Source organism: Callorhinus ursinus, unplaced genomic scaffold (genome assembly GCF_003265705.2).
Source record: "Callorhinus ursinus isolate GAN/ISIS: 27379988/994484 unplaced genomic scaffold, GSC_fseal_2.0 scaffold63, whole genome shotgun sequence".
Lineage (NCBI taxonomy): Eukaryota > Metazoa > Chordata > Mammalia > Carnivora > Otariidae > Callorhinus > Callorhinus ursinus.
Window position 1 is genome coordinate 8,256,564 of NW_027397125.1, and position 22,343 is coordinate 8,278,906.

Below are 22,343 nucleotides of genomic sequence, written 5' to 3' on the forward strand. Positions count from 1 at the left end.
AAAAAAGAAAAAAAAAAAAAAAAAAAAAAAAAAAAAAAAAAAAAAACCAGAGGCAGAGAAGGTTCTTCATATTTTCGTATTTTTCTAGATATGGATCCCAAGTCATTTCTACCATTTCACAGTACTAGCCATGACTGGTTAGTGAGCTAAGCACTTCCACACATTAACTCATTTAATCCTCAGAAAAAAAGTTGACAGATGGGGATTACTATCCCATTTTATAAATATAGAAACTGCAGCCCAAGAGGCGAAATGACACACCAATTCAAATACACAGTTAGTAATGGGCAGAGTTGGAATTTACACCCAGATCTGTTTGACCCCAATTGACAATCTCTTAACTTTATGACTACTATTACTGTCTAGAGGCAATACATCATGTACTAATTATAAAACATACAAATATCATAAAATCAAATGACCCTAAAAGTCCAATGGTCCAATGCTGTCATTTTTTACAGGAAGTCCACAGGGATCACTACAGTCCAGATCTCCAGGCTTGGAGTTTGGTCCAGAGAGGGAATCCGACTGACCATGAGAAAGTCTTCATGAAGGGTGACACTCAATCCAAGATTCTTTAAACTCTACTATCCTCAGAGTTTTTGAACCAGTCAGTACAATTGATCAGACTAAAGCAATTTGTTTGTGGCCACAAGGCTATCCCTAATCAACACAACAGGCATCTGAATGAGGAGGCTATTTTCTCATGAACTTCACATCGTGTGTGAGTGTGTGCATGCACTCATGCGCGTGCCTCTCTGTGCACACGTGTGTTGAGGTTGGGGAATTATGGAGGGATCCTCAAATCTCAAACTTAATACCAGTGTTGATGTTGATAGTGTGGTTCTTATGCATAAATGGTATAGCACATTATTCCTCAAACATTCATCTAGTTAAGCACCATTTTTTTTTTTTTTTGGCTAAGAATTTGTTAGGTCTTAACAAAGTTTACTTAGCAAACATGCTGAGTTGTCATATTACTTGATAAGACAAAATAACTCTAAAGGTTAAAGACACGAAGTCAATAAAAATTTGTTGAACTATATTGAACTGATGTGAAAACATTTTAAAATAAATAAATTATGATTAATGACTAATAAAATGTTTGATTACTATAAATAGGAGCTGTTTAAAGAACAAACAAACCTCGGTTTTCTTTTTTAAAATTTTAAGTGTGAATTGAGTAAATCGAAAAACTAAAAAGATAATCTAAATTCTTGATGAAATAGTAATTTTTTTAAAAAAAAAGATTTTATTTATTAATTTGACAGAGAGAGACATAGCAAGAGAGGGAACACAAGCAGAGGGACTGGTAGACAGAGAAGCAGGCTTCCCACAGATCAGGGAGCCCGATGTAGGGCTCAATCCCAGGACCCTGAGATCATGACCTGAGCCGAAGGCAGATGCTTAACAACTGAGCCACCCAGGCGCCCTGAAATAGTACTTACTTCTGATATGACTCATTTATAAATAAATGGTAGGACCCTTAGAAACTTCTTTACCAATCTTAGATGACGCAGTAGCATGAATGAGTATCATTTTAATAGTCAGGTAAGAAAGAAAATTATATATTACTATTATTTTAATATTCATAAAATCATCTTTTTTTAAACTCAGATGCTCACTGGCAGCAGTTATAGCTCTCATTTTACAAAAGAAAAAAAGCAACATGGAAATTATGTTTCTTAGAGTATGTCATGTCCTGGAGAACTCTCCTTCACCTGTCTTAGTAGATAAAACTATTTGAAGGGAAATCCAAATTCCTTTGTCAACACAAATAATGCAGTGTATAATGTAGGCTTTGGAGGATGATTGCCAATTCAGCACTGTTTCGATGCCAGTAAGTGGCAAGCTAAGACGTGACACATTAACATTTTTAAACGGTAAGAATCTTAATATCTGTGGATAAGAGCTGTGGGATGAACAATGAATTTTTAGCTAGAGTTCATCTTTTTATAAGATATTAAAGTACCAACCCATGCGTATTTGGTGAAATTAGGGCTGGGAGCCTCATATCTCTCCACAGCTCAATAGAAACTAGCTTAGATTTGGAGGTACAGGGACTCTGTTGTCTTCTTTCCAAGGGAGAAGTACTAGAACTATTGGCTGGAGAATTCTGTTGGCCTGCCAGAGGGCAAGGTAGTGTTGAATAAGCCAAGAAATGGTTGGTCATTCGAGTAGACCCCAAATTTACCCCCAAGTAATGTAAACTTTCATGTACTCAATACGATTCCATTTGATTCAATAACTAGTTCCCCTCCAAATTATTATTTTAATTTCCACTTTGTTCTTTTGTTGTTGCTGTTAGTGTCCTATTGGGGTAAAAGGGTATTTATTTGTGCAAAATCCATAAAAGATCTAAGCATGAAGAAAGAGATCTAGTCATTTCCCTAGAGGTTGACATTTCCCTGCAAAAAGTAAAAGTAACAGCCATTCTGTAGCTCCCTACATCTGATGCCAGTCGCCAAAACAACATTGTTTTCACTGTGCAAGCTAAATACTTAAGAACATGTAATTTTAATCACAGGTAAATGTTTAAGTAGGTAATTCACATCTATTTTTTAAATTATTTATTTGAGAGAGAGCGTGCATCAGCAGGGGGGAGGGGCAGACGGAGAGGAACAAGAAGACTCTGCACCCAGAGTGGAGCCCAACAGGGGACTTGATCCCACCACCCCGAGATCATGACCTGAGCCGAAACCAAGAGTCAGCCGCTCACCCAACTGAGCCACCCAGGCACCCCTTGATTATTTCTTTGTATTGATGTATTTCTATCTCTAAATTGTTCCCCAAAGTTTTAGATAGTTTACAGGGAAAACCTAAGAATAACATAACAAATCAGTAGTGGAGAATTTTCTAAAGTGAACGTGTATGCCTTTTGCAAAGAGAATAGGAAAGAAATGAGAGTTATTTAAATATAAGAGAAAAAGAATCATAAGGAAAGGCACCTAAAGCCAAGACAGGAATGGAGCTGATACTAAAAATGCACTAGTGAGGCTCCCAGTTGTCTATTAGGAGCAGACAGATTTTAGAGTGCCATACCAAGCTTCAACCGGACATGGAGATTGGTAGCAAATACTGTGAAAACAGTGCCACCTTCACCATGCTGTCACCTGTGATCACATCAATAAATACAGAAGAATAAAATGTGGCAGGGCTTTAAAAAGAAGGTCAGCTCTGTGATGAGAGACTTTCGTATGGGTCTGAGTGAGACTAGAGGTCGGGAAGGCTCATTCAAGAAGGGACAGTTAAGCAGCGACCTGAAGAATAAGTAGGAACGAATTAGGTGAAGAATGGAGAAAGGAATATTCTAGGTGGTAGAAAGAGCATGTGCAAAGATCTTTCAGCCAGAGGGATCGAAAGAGGGAAAGTTTGGTGAGGAGTTGGGGAAGCAGAGGGGGAATAAGAGGAGAAGAGCCCAAACCTAGTAAGTGTTCTCTATATACCAGGCACTGTCTTAAGCCCTTTCTATGCATTAATTCACTTAATCCTTAGAATAACTCTATACCATAGATGCCATTATTTTCCCACCTGAAAGATGAATAAACTAAGGCACAGAGAGACTGACAATTGTTTCTAAGGTCATAGAGATAGCAAGGAGAGAGATCAGAACTTGAACCTCAAACCCTTTGCCTCTAGGTCACACTATCAGAGGCAGAGTCAGACTGTGTGGCACCTTATGGGCCATGATAAAGGCTCTGGACTTTCTTGTAAGCTCAATGGAAAGCCACTGAAGAGGGAGAGTGGAAGGCAGAGGAACCAGAAAGGACATAGTCTTGATAAACAGTCCCCCAAATCTATTTTTCCTGAAAGAAAATGTTCTAGAGAAGGTGAAATGCTAATGAATTAGAAATAACACTCTGAGGGAAAAAAAATCTAGAAAAGAAGAAAATTAATAGTCATTACAAATATCTTAAAGTATTTTAAGCACACAAAGCACTTTTGGTCATGGAAAAAATGTAATAAATTAAAATACACAACAAGGCACTTATAACACATTGTTATTTTGATGCTATCTACCAGTTAAACTCAACTGGACTGTGTATAGTTTGTTTCCTTTCAGCAGCACATCTGAGCTCTGGAAGACAAGTGACTTCATAGCCAAGTAATAAATGATGAAACCAGCATCTACTTCACAGGGTGGTTATGAGGACTGAGCAAGTCAATATATGTAGAACATTTAAAATGGTGCCTGACACACAGCAATAGCCATATGTGTGTTAAGCGAATCAAACACAGCAATCACTAAATATAAGAATGCAGTAAATAGTAAAAGTGATTACAGTTTGTTAAACTTCGGTTATAGTTACACTGTTACCCCTCATCCCATTTATGGGGGGGCGGGAGTCAAAAAGTTTGAGAAACTGTGTCATACTAGAGAGCCTTCATGAGGTCAGGACTTTAATTCTCATATTTGCCTGCTCAGATCACACAGAAAAATGCTACCTCACCCATACAGCCAGTTCAGGCAGAGACAACTTACAACAGCTAACAAGAGTCTATCATGTGCATCTCTTCCCAGTTCCATGATCAGTGTTCAGTGACATCACCTTGGTAGCTTGAAAATGGTCATGGAAGGAGTAATTACACCAGATCGCTTCTCGGCCTTTTGACTAAGATCAAGTGTAGGAGTAATTACACCAGAGAAATGGACAAAGGCTACCAATCAGGGCCTTCCCTGCATTCCCTGGAGAGACAGTGGTTTAAACATTGACCAGCATACTACTACCTGTGTTTAAAATGGTAGGAAAGTCTTCACCAAATAATAATAATTCATAATAATAATGAATTCAAGACAAATATTCAAACCATCATCAATTTTGAAAGAGCTCATGGACTTTCCTTAGAAAAAGCATTATACCGTTTCCCAGTACATTCCAAAGCCTATTCACTGCCAGTTCCCTACCAGGCATGAGAATAAATAGATGTATCATTTCTGGATTTTAGGCAATGTAAAATATTAAGAAAATTCTTTTGTCTGCTGCAGCTTGAAGGTTGGATAGTTTAAAGACCACCTTCCTGGACAAGATATTACATTATATATAATAATATAACAATTATAATCATTATAATATATTAAATATATGGACAACTATAAATATAACATATATATTAATATATGATTATTATATAATATTGACTATATTTAAATAAAACATAAAAAGTAAAGTAAAATGTTGAAAAAGCATATGGGTATCTTATTTCCAAATATAAATAATTCTAGACTTTGAAATGGTTTGAAATGCCTCTACTAGTAAGTGCTTGGATACAGAACAAAGCTTGGAATCCCAGCAGGAACCCAAGCTGGGTGACAGAAATGGACACACATGGGAATGAGCCTGTTTTTAGCCTTCAGAGCGCTTGCCTCAACTTTAATTATACACATTTGCTAGTGTAATTTACTGATGTGCTATTATGTCCACTAAACCGAGAGCTCCATAAAAGGGGGACTCTGCCCATTTTCATTCACCACTGTACCCACAGGACCTAGCAGAGTGCCTGGTATGCAATAGATCCTCCCCAAAGATTTGCTGTATAAAAGATGGGAGACATTCCTGTTCGGGGGTCTGTTCACATAAGGGAGCAATGGGCATCTTGCAGGCGGAATGTGCATGAAAGCAAGTAAGCCAGAGCATTAAAGCCAGGTGGATTAACAACACACACACCCCTCTACCCTCCATTCAACAGGAAGAAGGTCTCCAGAGTCCTGCACAGGGTCTGCCCTAAGATTGCGGTCTAGATCCTAGAGAGAGCTCTTCAAGCGAGACTATGCAACTGACACAGCTAACAAGCCCTGGAGGACATTAGGAGGTCCTGGCAGCACGGCCTGGGCACATGCTCAACACTGGTGAGAGAAGACGTCACACACAGCTTTGGGCCCAGGATCACAGCCAGAGCGAAGTGTCACTGGCATCGCCCAGCAGGACTGGGACAGACATCAACGGGAGATGGTTCCTACAGCAGCAGTCTGATTCAAGACCTTGCAAAGGCTTCCCAGGCACCGGCGGCATCAGGGCTCACCAGTCAAAGGACAAAAATGCCCACGTGTGATTCTGAGAAGACAGTGTTTGTGAGTCCACAGGACACAGACTAAGAATACCACCCCCATCCAGAAATAGGGGAACTCGGGGTTCTGAAATACAGGTGCAAGCAGAGCCACAGCAAAATGGTGCTCCATACAAAGGACCCCACGATGTTTAGCACAAAATGACCAAGGACGTCCATACATTATGCAGACCATCAGCTCAACAACCTACTTTATTCTCTCTTCACTCCAAGACAAGAAAATCTGTATATTTTTAAAAAGATTGTATTTATTTATTTGACATACAGAGACAGAGAGAGAGAGAGAGAGTACACAAGCTAGGGGAAGAAGAGAGGGAGAGGGAGATGCAGGCTCCCTGCTGAGCAGAAAGCTGACATGGGGCTCCATCCCAGGACACTGGGGTCATGACCTGAGCTGAAGACAGACACTTAACCAACTGAGCCACCCCCAGGTACCCCAAGAAAATCTAGATATTGAAAATCAACGACCTATTCCTTTACTTTCAATCTGGGGCCATAATCTTTGCTGACTAATAATGATAGGAAGAACAAGGCTTGGTATTGTAACAAAGTAATGCATGTTGAGTTCTTCATGCTCCCTTATTTCTATCAGTCTCCCGAAAATATTTACTTTGAAAATATCCTGCAAATCTCAAGAATCTCACCTGATATACTAAAATTGTTCATAAATTTTCCCCATGTAGGAAGAAAGTAAAAATTAAATGCCGAATTGCTATAACCATGTAAAGTTGTCCTAATCAAAGGGTCGCAATTTGATAGCACCTGATGTCCTATGTGTTTTGGCATGAGGATTGCTACAATATAGTTTCTGGCCCAATACCCACTGACCTAATCCTGACAGCTGGTACTTCATTAGAAGGTATAAATCAGAAATTCTACTCTTCTCTCATCCCAGTCTGGTAAATAGCTACTTATTTCTTGAGAAGGGGAAAAAAATCCTAGAACTAACGTACATACTTTTCTGAAACTTCCTTTTTCTAAGTAGCAAAAGGAGGGTATGAAGGAAATACTCCCCATTTTGGCATGGCCCTGAACACAGTGTTCCTCATACACACTCTCTAAAGCCATTGCAAAACACATTATGGAAACCCAGCTCACACGCTGGGCTCATATTGTATAATAAGCTTTTTCTTAAAAAGAAACAAAGGGGAACTCAACGTGCCATTTATTTTACTCAGAGAAAAGCAGCGTCCCTTTTCCCCCCCTTTACCGTCTGTGGCATCTCCTACATTCTATCTGGTTGAAGTGTGTTGCATTCCATTTCAAGGAAATCTGGAAAGCAAATAGCTTCAGGAATTTGGATTTGGGCTCTCAGCTTTTAACTTGGTATATGTCACAATTCCCAATACTTCCTATCACCAGGGGCTCTCTGTCAGGGTGGGTTTCAGAACTGTTTGCGGAACTTTTAAAAATTGCAGATGCCAGGCCTTGCATATTCTTCAAGCCAGAAATTGCTGGTCTTAGGCATTTAACCTGAAGAAGTTAATTGTATATGCTGAGACCCCAACAACTGTCCCCTGGTGTACTGATCAGTAGATAGTGCTCACGCATATGTATTGTGAAAAGATGCCTCTGGTGAGTACCCAACGGGTGAGTCCCTGCATATATGTTCACAGGTGGCCCATGACTCACTGGAAATAGCTTAGAAATTCAATAAAAATCATCATTGTCATTCGTTTAAGAAATTGTATAACTCAATAAGAAGAAATAACTAATAAAATAACAGATCCTTTTCCTGCTTCCACTCAGGTTCTGCGAACCCCTAAACCTGGATCAGCCCTTCAGTTCCATCTTTTCTACAATCAATGCCCAGATTTCTCAGTATCATTGAAGAAAGCTCTCATAATCTTGATTGGTTGCAGGACAGATTCCTGGTTTCCATCCTTTGTTGAACCCTATGCATCTCTCATCCACCCATCTCCCTGCCCTTGACCCTCAGCTATTATTCCAAACCTTACCCATCCTGTTACAGATTCTCTCCCTTCCATCCATCCCCAGTGCTCTCTGCAGGTAATTTTGCTTCCTATTTCCCAAAGACATTGAGGTGTTAACAGGTATAAACTGCCCCTGCTTGCTTTCTGCCCATCCACTTGAATCACATTCACAAGTGTAAATCACCTGGGGGGTTTTAAAAATTACTTGTGCCTGGCCCTATCCTCCACCAAAATTATGATTTAATTATCTAGGTTTCAGTCTGGGAGTCAGAAAAATTTCAAGCTCCTTAGGCAATCCGAATGTGTAGTAAAAAAGTGAAAACCACTGCTCACAATTGAGGATACCAATCAGAATCCAATGAGGTTTTGTTTTTAAAAATTTAAATATGCCCAAGTCCCATCCTCAGAGATCCTGATTCAGCTTATCTGGGGTTGCTATGACTGGCACTGACATTTTTAAAGCACTCTATTAAGTTCTTTTTTTATGTTGGAAATATCAGGAGAAGTGGAAAGAAATACGATAAAGGCAGGGTCTAAAAGCTTTGCCAGATCAAGTAAATAAATATACCGATTATCATTCCTGATTTATTGGTTACCTATAAATTAATGAGTTTATACCCTACAGAGATTCCAACTTCTCTTCATGAAACATTTAAATCTACAAAATTTTTGAGAAGATAATTGGTAAATATTTATATCAGCTTGGAGTGAAAAAAAGATTTTTAAAGCATAACTTCATAGAGTCCAGAGAGGAAATATTTATAGATTGGATTCTGTCAAAATTAGAAATTTCCTATATCAAAAACAGTATAGTAAAATTAAAAGGCAAATAACTGAAATATATATTTCTGACAGGGAAAGTTTAATGTCTTTACCATTTTTTTATTTTTTATTTTTTATTTTTTTTATTATGTTAGTCACCATACAGTACATCATTAGTTTTTGATGTAGTGTTCCGTGATTCATTGTTTGCGAATAACACCCAGTGCTCCATGCAGAACGTGCCCTCTTTAATACCCATCACCAGGCTAACCCATCCCCCCACCCCCCTCCCCTCTAAAACTCTGTTTCTCGGAGTCCACAGTCTCTCATGGTTCATCTCTCCCTCTGATTCCCCCCCTTCATTTTTCCCTTCCTTCTCCTAATGTCCTCCCTGCTATTCCTTATGTTCCACAAATAAGTGAAACCATATGATAATTGACTTTCTCTGCTTGACTTATCTCACTTAGCATAATCTCCTCCAGTCCCACCCATGTTGATGTAAAAGTTGGATATTCATCCTTTCTGATGGCTGAGTAATATTCCATTGTATACATGGCCCACATCTTCTTTATCCATTCATCTGCTGAAGGGCATCCTGGCTCTTTCCACAGCTTGGCTATTGTGGACATCGCTGCTATGAACATTGGGGTGAATATGGCCCTTCTTTTCACTACATCTGTGTTTTGGGGGTAAATACCCAGGAGTGCAATTGCTGGGTCATAGGGTAGCTCTATTTTTAATTTTCTGAGGCACCTCCACACTGTTTTCCTAAGTGGCTGTACCAACTTGCATTCCCACCAACAGTGTAAGAGGTTCCTCTTTCTCCACAACCTCTCCAACATTTGTTGTTTCTTGCCTTGTCAATTTTTGCCATTCTAACTAACGTCCTTACTATTTACAGAACTCATGAATCAGTAGTAGAAACAACAAAGGAATGGACAAATCAACAGAAAAACAGATCAAGGACAGAAATATCTGATTTTTAAAAGATACAAATAGCCAAGAAACCTATGAGAAAATGCTCAACACAACTACTACCTTAAGCAAATTGTTAAAACAATAAGATACTATTTTTGCCTATGAAACTGGCAAAGATGAAGAGGAATATATTATCCAAAGTTACAAGGTTGAGAACAAACAGGTGTTTTCTTACACTACTGTTTAGATGGTAAATTAGGGCATTCTTTATAGGGGGTCATTTGGTTGATTGACACCTGTCAAAAACCTTAAAAGCCTGCAGATACTTGGAGCCAGAAATTGTACGTCTAGGCATTTAACTTAAAGAAGTAATCGTCTATGCTGCTGATATCCGGCAGCACTTGGGCCCAGTCTCTGGGTATTAAAGAGACTACGCAGTAAGAACTGGACTAGGGCCACTGAGAGCAGATTTATTCGAAAACCTTACACTGCCAACATCATACCTGGCACTTCTTACTGATGTGACAGTGGAAACCACCTCCTCTGCAGAGCTCTGATGTTTTCCACTCAAATAGCCTGTTGATCTCACCTCTAGCAAGTCGTCGCTGACTGTGCAGATATCCCCAATGCAGCCAAACCATCTTGCTATCCCATTTGTACAATCCCCTATGAATGACCCCCTCTGTATTTGTCTGCATGTGCAGCCAGTCCATAATAGTCCCATTTCTTCTGGCAAGTGTCGTTGCCAAGGAGTCTGGGCATGTGCAGATGCTCAGGGTCTTCTGAGGACACTCTGTGGTCATCCTCCTGGTATCATTCGGCTGTCATCCAGTGGCCATTAACTCTCTCTGCCCCTGGCCACTGCTTGGCCAGTCACCTACAAGTGGCTTCTAACTCTCATACACAGCACAGGGTCCCGCAGACCCTGACCACCTCTACCATCCATGCATGTGCGCTCCACACATGGCTTGCCTCCCCTGCTCAACTCAAACCACAACACCCTGCTCATTCTCACCACATCCTTCTTCTTTTTTCTGCAACCCTTTTTACTTCTGAACAAGAGTCCTAACAATAGCGCTTTTAGTAGTTAAAAACTGGAGAAGAATCTAGTTGTCCAACAACAGTGGTTAGTTAATGAATCATGGTTAAATAAGTTAGGGTTTGTTAATATAATGGAATATTATTCAACCAATAAAAACCATGTACTGAAGAAGATACAATAATAAGAATGATACCCATCACATACGGTTAGGAAAAAAGATACAAAATGGGTTTCCTTAAGTGAAGTATGTTCACGAAGATGTTATCAGTTCTAAATCTCTAGTCTACAGGATCATGGTTGATTTCCATTTTCTTCTTTTTTGCTTATGTTTATTTGACAATCTTTTTAAATGAATATGTATTATTTTGGGAAAACAAAACATTAGAAATAAAACAGTTCAAAATGGAATGTTAAAAATTGTATCTGGTTTTTATATGTTGAGCCTCAAAACCTGTGTGTGCTCTACCCTAATGAGCCCGCTCTACCTGCAATGCTGTATTGTAGTGCATTTTAGTGTGTTGTATTGTTGTATTGTATCACAACCCAGAGCAACGGAAGTCTCAACACCTTGGATGAGGGTCCACTTTGTCCTTTGGTGGTGCAGTGTCAAGATTCCCAGGAAGCCATGGGCTGGAGAGGTAGAGAATTGGCCACCTGAGTTATGGTACTGCCTTAGGGAAAGCCACAGTCTATGAATCTAAATGAGGTCCTGGGTTAATGGTTTCTAGACAGTTAGCAGAAGAACCATTCCTTTTTTTTTTTTTTTCTCAAATGAAATCTTACATAAAATATCAACTCCTAAACAGACAAATGTCGTATTGATTTGGTTCAAGTAGGAATTGGGGCAACCAGTGACTCCAGTTAAGCCTCCCCTTTCTGCCCACACACCCCTACAAAGCAACTTTGTAGGTTTCCAAATTCACTAGTTGAGAAACAAATAAATGGTTTTAATAAGGCAACTTCCATTCCAGCAATAGGTTTCTCCATTCAGAGTATGAAATCCAACTGGTTATTTTTGCACATTTATTACATGTATACCTGGGTTTCATGAGGCCCAATCTTCCTTCCATGTAGAAAGCTTTCTTTACCATACCTGCCTAAACTCCTACAAATCACAGATATTCCCTTTAGATTTTTCTGACCTCCAACACCCTAGATTAAATGAAGTATTCCTTCACTTGTTGCCCCATAGTACTTCAACTATTATACTCTATTATACCACTTGTCATGTGGTGCCTGAGCTAGGCTTATGCTATTCAAGTGAGTCCTTGTGGGTAGAACTGAAAATCTGCATCCTAACCACGGACTTCTTTGTGGGTTTGTTTGCATTACTGGCTTTTATGAAGGTTAAGGAATCTATGTGGGGGCTAAGGGGAGTCTAATGGTGACCATGATTTGGGGCTCAGACAATATAGGTAAGGAGAAACTCTGAGATCCCATGGGGGAAAAATAAAAACAAAACTACCTCAAAAGAAGAAGGAGTGTGGCTCTACCAGAATCAGGCACAAGATCTAGTGATAGGAGGGGAAATGGTGATTTCCAGTGGAGTGGGATGGCCATTATTTGAACTTGTTGAATCCCAGTCAATCTGTTGGTACATATACATTCTGGTCATAAAAGGCTTGTGTTCCCAAAAGAAAATATATTGTTCTGTTTGGGAGCTCTCTAAACAAGTAGATCTCTGTGGAGGGAAGTCAGTATTTCAACTGTCAGAAGAAAGGCAATCAGTCTAAAGCACCAACAGAACATCAAACAATATCCCAGAGGCAAGTAACAACAGTACATACATTTAGAGCAGAGTCAGTCCGAGTGGTGGACAAATAGCATGCCAGGTTGTTTGTGCATGAGAATGATGACTGAAAAAAAAGCAGGAGCAATGGAATACTTAGCAGTCTGGACCAACAAATGAGACCACAGGAGACTCACCTTGGGTTTGGCTTAAAAAAAAAATGGGTGGGGGAACAATATGGAAGAGGAAGAGGGATGGAGGTCCAGTCATTCATTGGTTAGGACTGAGCTAGCAAAATTCAAACAGAAATATCAAAGTGTGCTCATCAGTACCCACATATTAGTAAGAGCTGGGGACATTCAGGCTATATATTGTATTCCTATTATTTGTTCCCATGGCTGGGACGTGACATTATTAGGTACGACATACATCTGTGAGGCGGCTGTGCCTCAGGGATCTGTGTATCAGAAAATATTCCCTTGTGAGGCTCAGGCTATGTGAAATGATGAGCTTTGATGTTATGACATGGTAATCGCTTCATACTGAGATGTTTCAACTGGTAATGGAAAGTTAGCAGAAAGGACTCCTTGATCCAGTGAGGATTGCTTTAAGCATAAGCATATTTTTTATATAGAATAACTTTTATTTAAAATTATAGAAAAGGAGTTGCTACACAAAGATCAAGCTTTTCTAGCTTAGAACTGGGATGGTTGAGATAGCATGAGAGTGTCCAGAAATCTAAGCATTGTAGATGACCTTAGTTTCATCAAGTAGAAGGTCATAACTGCTACAAGCTGATAGATGGGTAGGCATTTCAAACTCTCTGGATAGAGCACAGAACAGAATATATTCCATTTCCCAACATTTTCTAAAGGGAGCCAAATGTTTCTTAAAGCTTAGTTACCACCCACTCCTACTCTACTTCTTGGATTCTGAAGTACCACATGCAGTGACAGCATATTTTTAGCATACTGGCTTATGTTCAGATTTATGTACTATAACTTTTATGTTTATGAATTTATGTATTAAATTCCAGAGAATGAGAATATCCCATACATTCAAAATTCACATAACCTACTTTGTTAGTATGCATATTCAAAAGCTTGCAAAAAGTTAAGTTGACATAAATTAATATTTGCAAAGGTATTTTGAGTAAATGCTAGTTTTTTTTAAAGCATGATTTAATTAAATGATAGAGCTATTAAACCAGATATTAACCCTTCCAAGTTTGGGCAGAGAAGCTCAAGAAGTCTTTTCAAATAAGAAAAAGCAGTTGTGCAAGATGTTCTCAAGTCTTATCTCCAAGACCGACTTCTTTGGGGTTTTCTTATTTCAATTCTCAGTGTCATCGTCATTGCTGGATAAGGGGAAAATGCCCCTTTGACAATCCAACTCATCACTTAAAATATAAGATGCCAATAACTTATTCCCAAAAATACACATGTATATTTTTTAGAAAGAGAATTTTCACTAAGAACTTAAACAGAATGTCCCCATTTACAGGGAAGGTACAGCATTATCAAAAACAATCCAATTTCAAAACAGGTTTGCATCAAGGAAGAGTCTAGAGAAGGAGCAAAGGATGTGACAATCCCCAAATCTCCGCAGTCTGAGACAAATACACTTGGCTCTGGAGGGCAGATGTAACTTGAGGATACCCTGTCCTCAAAAGATGGCCACCAGCTACCATCTCACCTACCTCATACCCTGGGTTATGTGAAACATAACAACCATCGTTTCCTACCTGAGGACAGAGTGCAAAACTTGAAACTCAGAGTCTCAGATTTCCCAGCGGCCTCCCGACTCAGTTTTATTTTTCAAATTTGTGGAGTAAGAGTGACTGGAAGGCTGGTGGCTCATGATCCATACATGATTCTCTAGTCTTCTCCTTCCTGGCTGTAGTAGTCATCCCTATGACTGTAAAGCATTCCCCAGTGACTCACTCAATCTAACCCCTCCACTCCACCAGGAAGTGAGTAGACAAAACCTACCCATTTCAAATATAAAATCTTAGTCATACAAGAACTATCGCGTACACTTACTATAAATTAAACACAGATAATTTCACATGAAATTAAGTGACAGTTGAGAAAATTTAAGACCAAACATAATATTCAATTAGCATAATACCTTTTTCCTTTTTTTTTTTTTTTTTAAGGCCAACCCAAATTTAGTTTTGAATGATCCCTTTGGAAGAATATTTGTGGCATGTCTTGGTTTTGTTAGTGTGATTGTTAGCTTTTTGACAATCCACAATTAAAAACACATAATTCTCTAAGACATAACTGCAGCAGTCACATTAATTTCTGTATCAAAGGTATCTAAACCTAAACTATTTATCTAAACTTAAGGTTTTAAAAGAGTTCCTAAAAAATATAAATCTATAATAATTTACTTAGATAATTTTCTTGTTAGAGTAAACATTAAAGTTTTTGGTATTAAATATTTGGTAAGTTTATTCATTTATCAGTACTACCAAAATACAAATAAGAATAACTGTCCACCAAAGTAGGTTTTAAAATAACTATATTTAGATATCTTCATTTCTGCTCTTCTAACTATAATGTTAGCTGTCCGAAAAGGTATCATTAAACATGTCAACAGGTAACAGGGTGACAGAAAGGTGAACAATCTGTCAAACTTCTAAAAATATTTATATTTAAAAGAATACTTACTCTTTAGCCGCCCTCTCAGAGGATATATCCTGAGTTTTTCAATAATATCAACCACAATCAAGGAAGTCAGAACCAGAGAAACTGGCAGGTCAGGCAACTTCTCAGGTAAGATATCCGCAGGATCATTAATATTTTTTTGAATCTGTTTTCAGAAAACCATTTAGAAGGATTACATTTTTGTGCTTTCTTTGTTTAAAATTCTTTTAAGAGTCTGAAAATAGCACTAAATTAATTATAAAGACATTTGCTAAAAGACTAGAAGCTTGATTGCCAGCTTTTCAGGTGTTCAACCCCATAAGCTTTTGAACAATTTGTAAAGATGTAACAAAGATTCCTATCCGTGGAAGAGCTTTCAGTTCAAGATAGAGCTTGGTAAATACACGCAAAAATATAATGGCAGGCTCCTGGTAATGGTGGGATGTGCAATGTCTTCCAACTCTACTGCTAAGCAGAGCCTTTGGGAGTCCTTAGGTCAGAGAATGAGGGGGACAGATATTGGATGGAGTTCAGGGTTTTCCAAGAAGGGAGAGCCCTGGTAAACCCAGGCAGGTTTTGGGATACTTCCTTCATCTGATTAAGGTATCTACAAAAAAACCTATGGCAAGCATCATATTAGTAGTGATATGTTGAGTTTTTACTATGAGATCAGGAAGAAGACAAAGCTGCCACCATGACCAATTCTATTCAGCATCGTACTAGAGGTCCTAGCCGGTATAATGAGGGAAGAGAAAGAAAGAAACACTGTTTATATATATATAATTATTATTCCACATATATATATATATATATATATTTCCATAGACTGCATAATTGTACATAGGGAAAATCTCCCCAAACTAAATTATTTCTAAATACCAATAAAGGGAAAATGCAATTTTAAAAAATGATACCATTCAATGCAACCTCTATCAAAATTCAAAGTTTTTGTGGAAAATGACAGGTGGACTCTAAAACCCATATAGAAATACAAAGGGCAAGACATTTAGATGAAAAAGATATAAAGATTTACTCTTTTGGATATAAAGAGCTATTATACAGCTAGAAGAATTAAATCAATGTGATGTTGGCAAAGGTATATAAAAGTAGGCAGTGGACAAAACAAGGCTTGAAATAGATGCGTATATATACATGCCTGATTTATAACAAAAGTAGCACCACAGAGAAATGTGGAAAGACAGACTTTTTAATAAATAGTGCTCCGTCCATTAGACATTAACTGGGGGGAAAACAGACTCCCCACTGCACAACATATACAAAAATTAGTTTCAAATGGATTGTGAATCTAGAAGAGGATGTAAAATAATACAGGCTCCAAAATATAATACAGGAGGATATCTACAGGTCTTTGAAGTTCAGATTCACAGTATGACAAAATCTTTTCAAGTTACCAAAATTATTATCCATGAAAAAAAGAAACTGATAAACTGCACTGTTTCTAAATTAAGAACTCTTCATCCAAAAATGGCATGAAAAGTATTAAGTCACAAAGTGTGAATATATTTGCAATACATATAATCAACAAAGGGCTTGAAATCTGAATATATAAATAATTTCTGAATCAATTCCAAAAAGATAAATAACACAATAGGAAAAAATTGGCAAGATGAGAAAACACCAAATTTCATTAATTATTGGTGAAATGCAATGTGAAACTACAATGAGATTCAAGAATATACCCATCGGAATGGCTAAAAGACTTACAAGGTAAGGCTAGCGAGGATGTGGAGCAATAGGTATGCTCATTCTCTGCCAGTGTGAAGTCTAAATTAGTAGAATCTCTTTGGAAAACTGGCATCTTCTGCTACAGTTGAACATTTGAATATCTTATGACCCCTCGATTATACTCCTGCATACTTAACCAACTGAAATTCTTGCCTATGTGCATCAATAGACACATTAAAAGATGTTCACAGCAGCATTATTTGTAATAACCAAAACCAGACACAACTGAAGGTGGGCATCAAAAGCAGAAATGTAAACTGTAACATATTCATAATATGAAATACTCTACAGAAGGAAAATGAATGGAGTACAGTTGTACACAAAAACCTGAATGAATCACACTTTTGAATAAAAGAAGCCAGACATAGATTAGGTAGATAAATAGAAGATGGATAGATAGATTATATATATATAATTGTATTTCCTTTTATGAAAGATTCAAAACCAGACAAACCAATCTATGGCATTAGAAGTTAAGACAGAAGTTACCTATGAGGAGGAGGGAAATGTTGTCATTGCAAAAAAACATGGGGGTGGCTTTTAGGGAGCTGGCAAAGTTATTTTTTGACCTCAGTAATGTTTACACAGGGTTTTGCTCTGTGCTATTTCATTAATATTGTGTATCTTGTGTTTTGTACACATTTCTGTTAGTGTGTTATACTTGAGTGAAAAATTAAATGAAAGAAGGAAAAAATGTGCAACCGTGGATAAGGACATAATAGAAAAGAACCAAAAAGGTTCTTTTTGCCCCCAAAAGATCAATCAAACTACAAATACACCATCACTTTATGATAATAGGGTTCCTTAACAGGTTGTAAACTGAATTTTTAAAGGTCTTGGGGACCTCCTAAGTGCTTTACAAAGTCTTTGGGGAGAAGGGAAGAGTAAAAGATGAATCTAGATAAAAGTATTCACATATTGTTGTTTGATGGAAAGTACATCTGTGGAGCCTTCTGGGGTTATTCTAACACATTCATATATTGTCCTAATGTAGCATCTAGGACATGTTCCAACAACCGTGTATTTCTAATGATATCATACACTACCCAGTACTCACTTCTTTCACTAAGCCTAACATAACTATTCTGATTGCCTGTTTATTTTTCTCTCTACTGTTGATAAATAATTACTGAAAGCCAGAGACTCCATCAAATTTCCTGAGTGTTTTATCCTAGTACCTAACACAGTGCCTGGCACGTAATATGCACTTAATAAGTATCTATTCAACATATTTCACCTATGAAATATAAAATAATTTAGGTCACTCACTCTGGGGAAGTGAAAATTATCTTTCACAGCATCATGCAAATTAATAAGATTAATAGGGCATTCTTCTTTGAACCTTTTTTAGACAACAAAATTCTCACAACCTCAAAGTTCTGCCTATAATATTCCCGTCCTGTAGATGCCCATCTATCAGAGTCCTTCTGAAGCTTCATTAAGTCAAAACATAAAGTCAAGTTTATTTTCAAATAAATATCATGTGCAAATGCTTTGCCAATGGATATATTATCAAAGGTCTTAGAATGAGTGGTTGTCCCTTTGGATATTGTTCAGGACTGAGGACACTCAAAAGACATCTAGTTAAAAGAAACAAATGTGGGTCTACTTTCAAATTCCTTGTTTTTTTTATTATTTTGAAATTAACATTCCTGTCTCTCACACACAAACACAGAAGGTATTTTTTTTTAATTGGCTGATAGACCTTCCTTCACAATTGCAGAGGTAACAATGATCTTAGTACTTTAAATATATACATTATAACTTGGAAAAAGACTGGATAAAATAAATTTAAGAAAATTTTCGGGCACACTGTTCTATCAAATTCCAGTAACAGAGGAAATTTTAAAATCTCAAAATCTTGCATCAAAAGAAATAAGAATTCCATACCTCGGTCACTGCGATAGAAAAGCTGAAGCTGGGAAGTGTGGTGAGTATAACACACATCATCATAACAGGTCTCCTAGCAAAGGATAAAAAAATAAGCAAAAGCAATAATGTACCAGATCAACAGTTCCTGTTACATTTTGCTAATTTTGCAGTTCCTGTTCCATTCATCTATAGTTTTTCTAAGAAACTACTGCTTCCTTATTTCCATTTCCCAAATGTTTGAGTATGGCAAAGGGCAACACACAAAAAAACCGGAATATTTTCTAGAACAAAGAGGTGATAGATTTCCAAATAACTAGCAAACCATGGACTTCTAAGAGAATTTCTGTGCAAGACAAGACAAGTGACATTCAACATTTTCATTATTATTTGGAATCCTGCCCAAGAGTTCTGGCTCCAGTGACCAACTGAAAAAAAAACCACAGGACTTTCTTAAGTTATATTATATCCTATGTCTAAAATTGATTTTGCAAAAAATCAATTTAGAGATTGTATACCATTTAGAGATTGTATACCAAGAGTGACTTCAAGTGAAAACATTTGGATATTTCTTACTTGAACCAAAAAATTATATATATAAATATATATAAAATGAAATGTGTGATTTTATATATCATATATATACACATATATAAAATCACATATATCACACATATATATTATATACACAAAAATATAAAATTTTATGTATATCACATATATATAAAATCACATATATATGTATATATACATATATATGATATATAAAATCACATAATTTTTCACATTTGTTTTTTGGACCACTTCTTAAACCTTACATGATCAATTAATCAAATAGTTATTGTTATATAATACATATATAATACATAAAATATGACAGAAAGAATTAAAATATACACTTAGCATCATTAATTTATGGGAAGACAAAATATACCCAAAGCTTTTGTATAATGAAATACTTACCTCCTCTTTCCTTAAATATACATTTCACTAATTACACATTTTATTAATTACATTTATATGATAATGTGTTTCTAAGTACAAAAAGTGTTGAACTCTTTCAAATAACTAAGGATTTCTCCTTGGTACTACCATGCTTCCGTTGATCCCAGCCTTCTAGGTATAGATATAAATTAGAGGGCGGGATAGACGCCTCTCCCAGCCAGACCCAATATGACCCGCTAAAACCAGAGGTACAATGGGGCTTTTAAGGGGTAGCTTTGCCTCCTTTTCTGAGCCCAGATCTAGGTTCTTGCAGCACCTGGTTCTCTAAGACTAGCTAGAGACTTCATGGAGCCCTCTTCTTCTCAACTTGTGCTCAAAAATAGACAGGAGTGCCCCAGGGATTACTCCCACTGCTGTTCTTTATCTATATTTTCTCCCTCAATTATCTAAGCCAATCCCATGGTTTTAAATACCACCCACTTATCCATGACTTCCAAATATTATATATATATTATTTATATGTTATATAAATAACATATTTATATAAATTATATATAAAATATATATTGATGTATAAATTATACAAAATATAATATGATATGTAATATATAAATTATATGTGTGTATATATATATATATATATATGATTTTTTTGGTTCAAGTAAGAAATATCCAAATGTTTTCACTTGAAGTCATTCTTGGTATACAATCTCTAAATGTCTTTTCTGAAAAATCAAAATCAATATTATATATATATATATGTATATATATAAATATTCCTGAGCTCTGGGCTTCTATGCCCAATTCTATTTGTTACCTCCACTTGGGTGTCTCATAGGCAATCCAGATTCAACATGCCTGAAAAAGACTCCACATCCTTCTCCATACCTGTTCTGATTATCATCAAATACTGTCTGGTTTACTGCAAGTAGATTTACTGAAAACACATTTCCAATCCATCCCTTCCTAACACTGTAGCTCATCCGTTATCATCTCTCATTTGACTTCCTAACCGATTTCCTGTTAGTGCTTCTATTCTTGCCAACAATGTTTTCTCCACAGAGCAAATCGTTATATTTTTAAAATGTAAAACACATCTTATCACTGCCCTGCTCAAAAATCTCCAATGATGCAGCAGTGGGCGGGGTGAATGGAGAGTGAGTGTTTGGTGAAGACAAAGTTTCAGTTTTGCAAGATGAAAAGAGTTCTGTGGATGGATGGTTGGTGACCACACAACAGTGTGAATGGACTTAATGCCACTGATCTGTACGCTTAAAAATGGTTGTTAAGATGGTCAATTTTATGTTATATGTATTTTTCAAAAAACACACACATTTGTGCATTTTACATAATTTTTAAAAATCTCTGATGCATGAGTAATGTAATTAGAATAAAACTGGAACCTATTACTCTAGCCTACATGTTCTATATGATGTGGTTTCTCTTCTTTCTCCTACTCATTCTCATTTAGAATGACCTTCCTCTCTCCCCAAAACCCCCTAACTCCAGCTGTAATGGCCTTCTAAGTTATTTCATGATCACAGCAAGCTCGCCCCACCTTCAAGTTGTAGACTGGCTACTCCTTTTACTCCCAGATCTTCCATGTCTGACACCCACTGTCATCCAAATTATATAAATTTACAGCCCTATGACTATCTGAAATTCTGTTGATTATTTCCTGTTTACCATTTTCCACATTCTTTGTCAATCCCCCAAACTAAGTTCCATGGAAGCAGGAAACTTATCTCAGTGGTTTCACGACATTATCTCCATTGGCCGGCACAATGTTTTTGAACCATTTTTGTAGCAGTGAAACTTCTGAGAATCTGGTAAATCCTATGGGCCCTTCTTAAAACATAATTTTTAAAAACAAAACAAAGTAATTATGTTGAAATACAGTTATCCAAATTCTTTTAAAATTTTGATATAGTAATATATGTCCCTATCTACGAACACATTCTCTTCTTATTTCCTGTGGAGTACTCAAGATCTAGTGGAAACTGAAATCATTCATAAACCATAATAGGAAGTACCTGCAATGTGATACGAAAAGACCTATGTAATGAAATTACAGGTTCTGGTAATACTACTGTGGTTTGTTACCAACATTCAAAATGGAAAGAAATGATAGCTTTCAATTAGAGGTTAGTGAAAATAAAGATGTAACCTGTTTCTAATCCAAGTTCTGTGTTTTATGTAACCAGAAATAATGATAATTTGTATTTAAAATCTTGACTTCCTGCTAACATATGTTTATAATTTATTAATAAGTGTTGTGGGTTAAATTCTGTTCTCCTCCTCCTCCCTGCCAAAGATATGTTGACGTTCCAACTCCTGGTACCTTACAATGTAATCTCATTTGGCAATAGGGTTTTTCTAGAGGTAGTAAGTTAAAATGAGGTCATTAGGTGGCCCCTAATCCAATGTGACTGGTGCTCTTATAAAGTGGGAAATTTTGGAGAATGTACAGATGAAAGATTATGTGAAGCAACATAGGGAGATACCACATGATAATGAAGGCAGAGATCAAGCAGGTGATGCATCTCTAAGGCCAGGTATGCCGGAGTGCCAGCGAACAACCAGCCCTCAGAAGGAACCAACCAACACAATGATCTCAAGACTTCTAGCCTCCAGAACGGGCAGACAATACATGTCCGTTGTTAAGAAACCCACTTAGAAGT

At 37.1% G+C, this 22,343-nt stretch overlaps 1 protein-coding gene across 1 annotated transcript in view; it reads right to left on the reverse strand.

The window, feature by feature from the left end:
• TMEM236 (transmembrane protein 236) overlaps positions 1-22,343 on the reverse strand; it is a 35,101-nt gene that overhangs the window by 3,860 nt on the left and 8,898 nt on the right. The window contains exons 2-3 of the mRNA XM_025892018.2: positions 18,739-18,811; positions 15,127-15,268 (exon numbers count right to left, since the gene is read on the reverse strand). Of these exons, the coding sequence (XP_025747803.2) occupies positions 15,127-15,268; positions 18,739-18,811 (215 nt within the window). The remainder of the gene's footprint in view (positions 1-15,126; positions 15,269-18,738; positions 18,812-22,343) is intronic.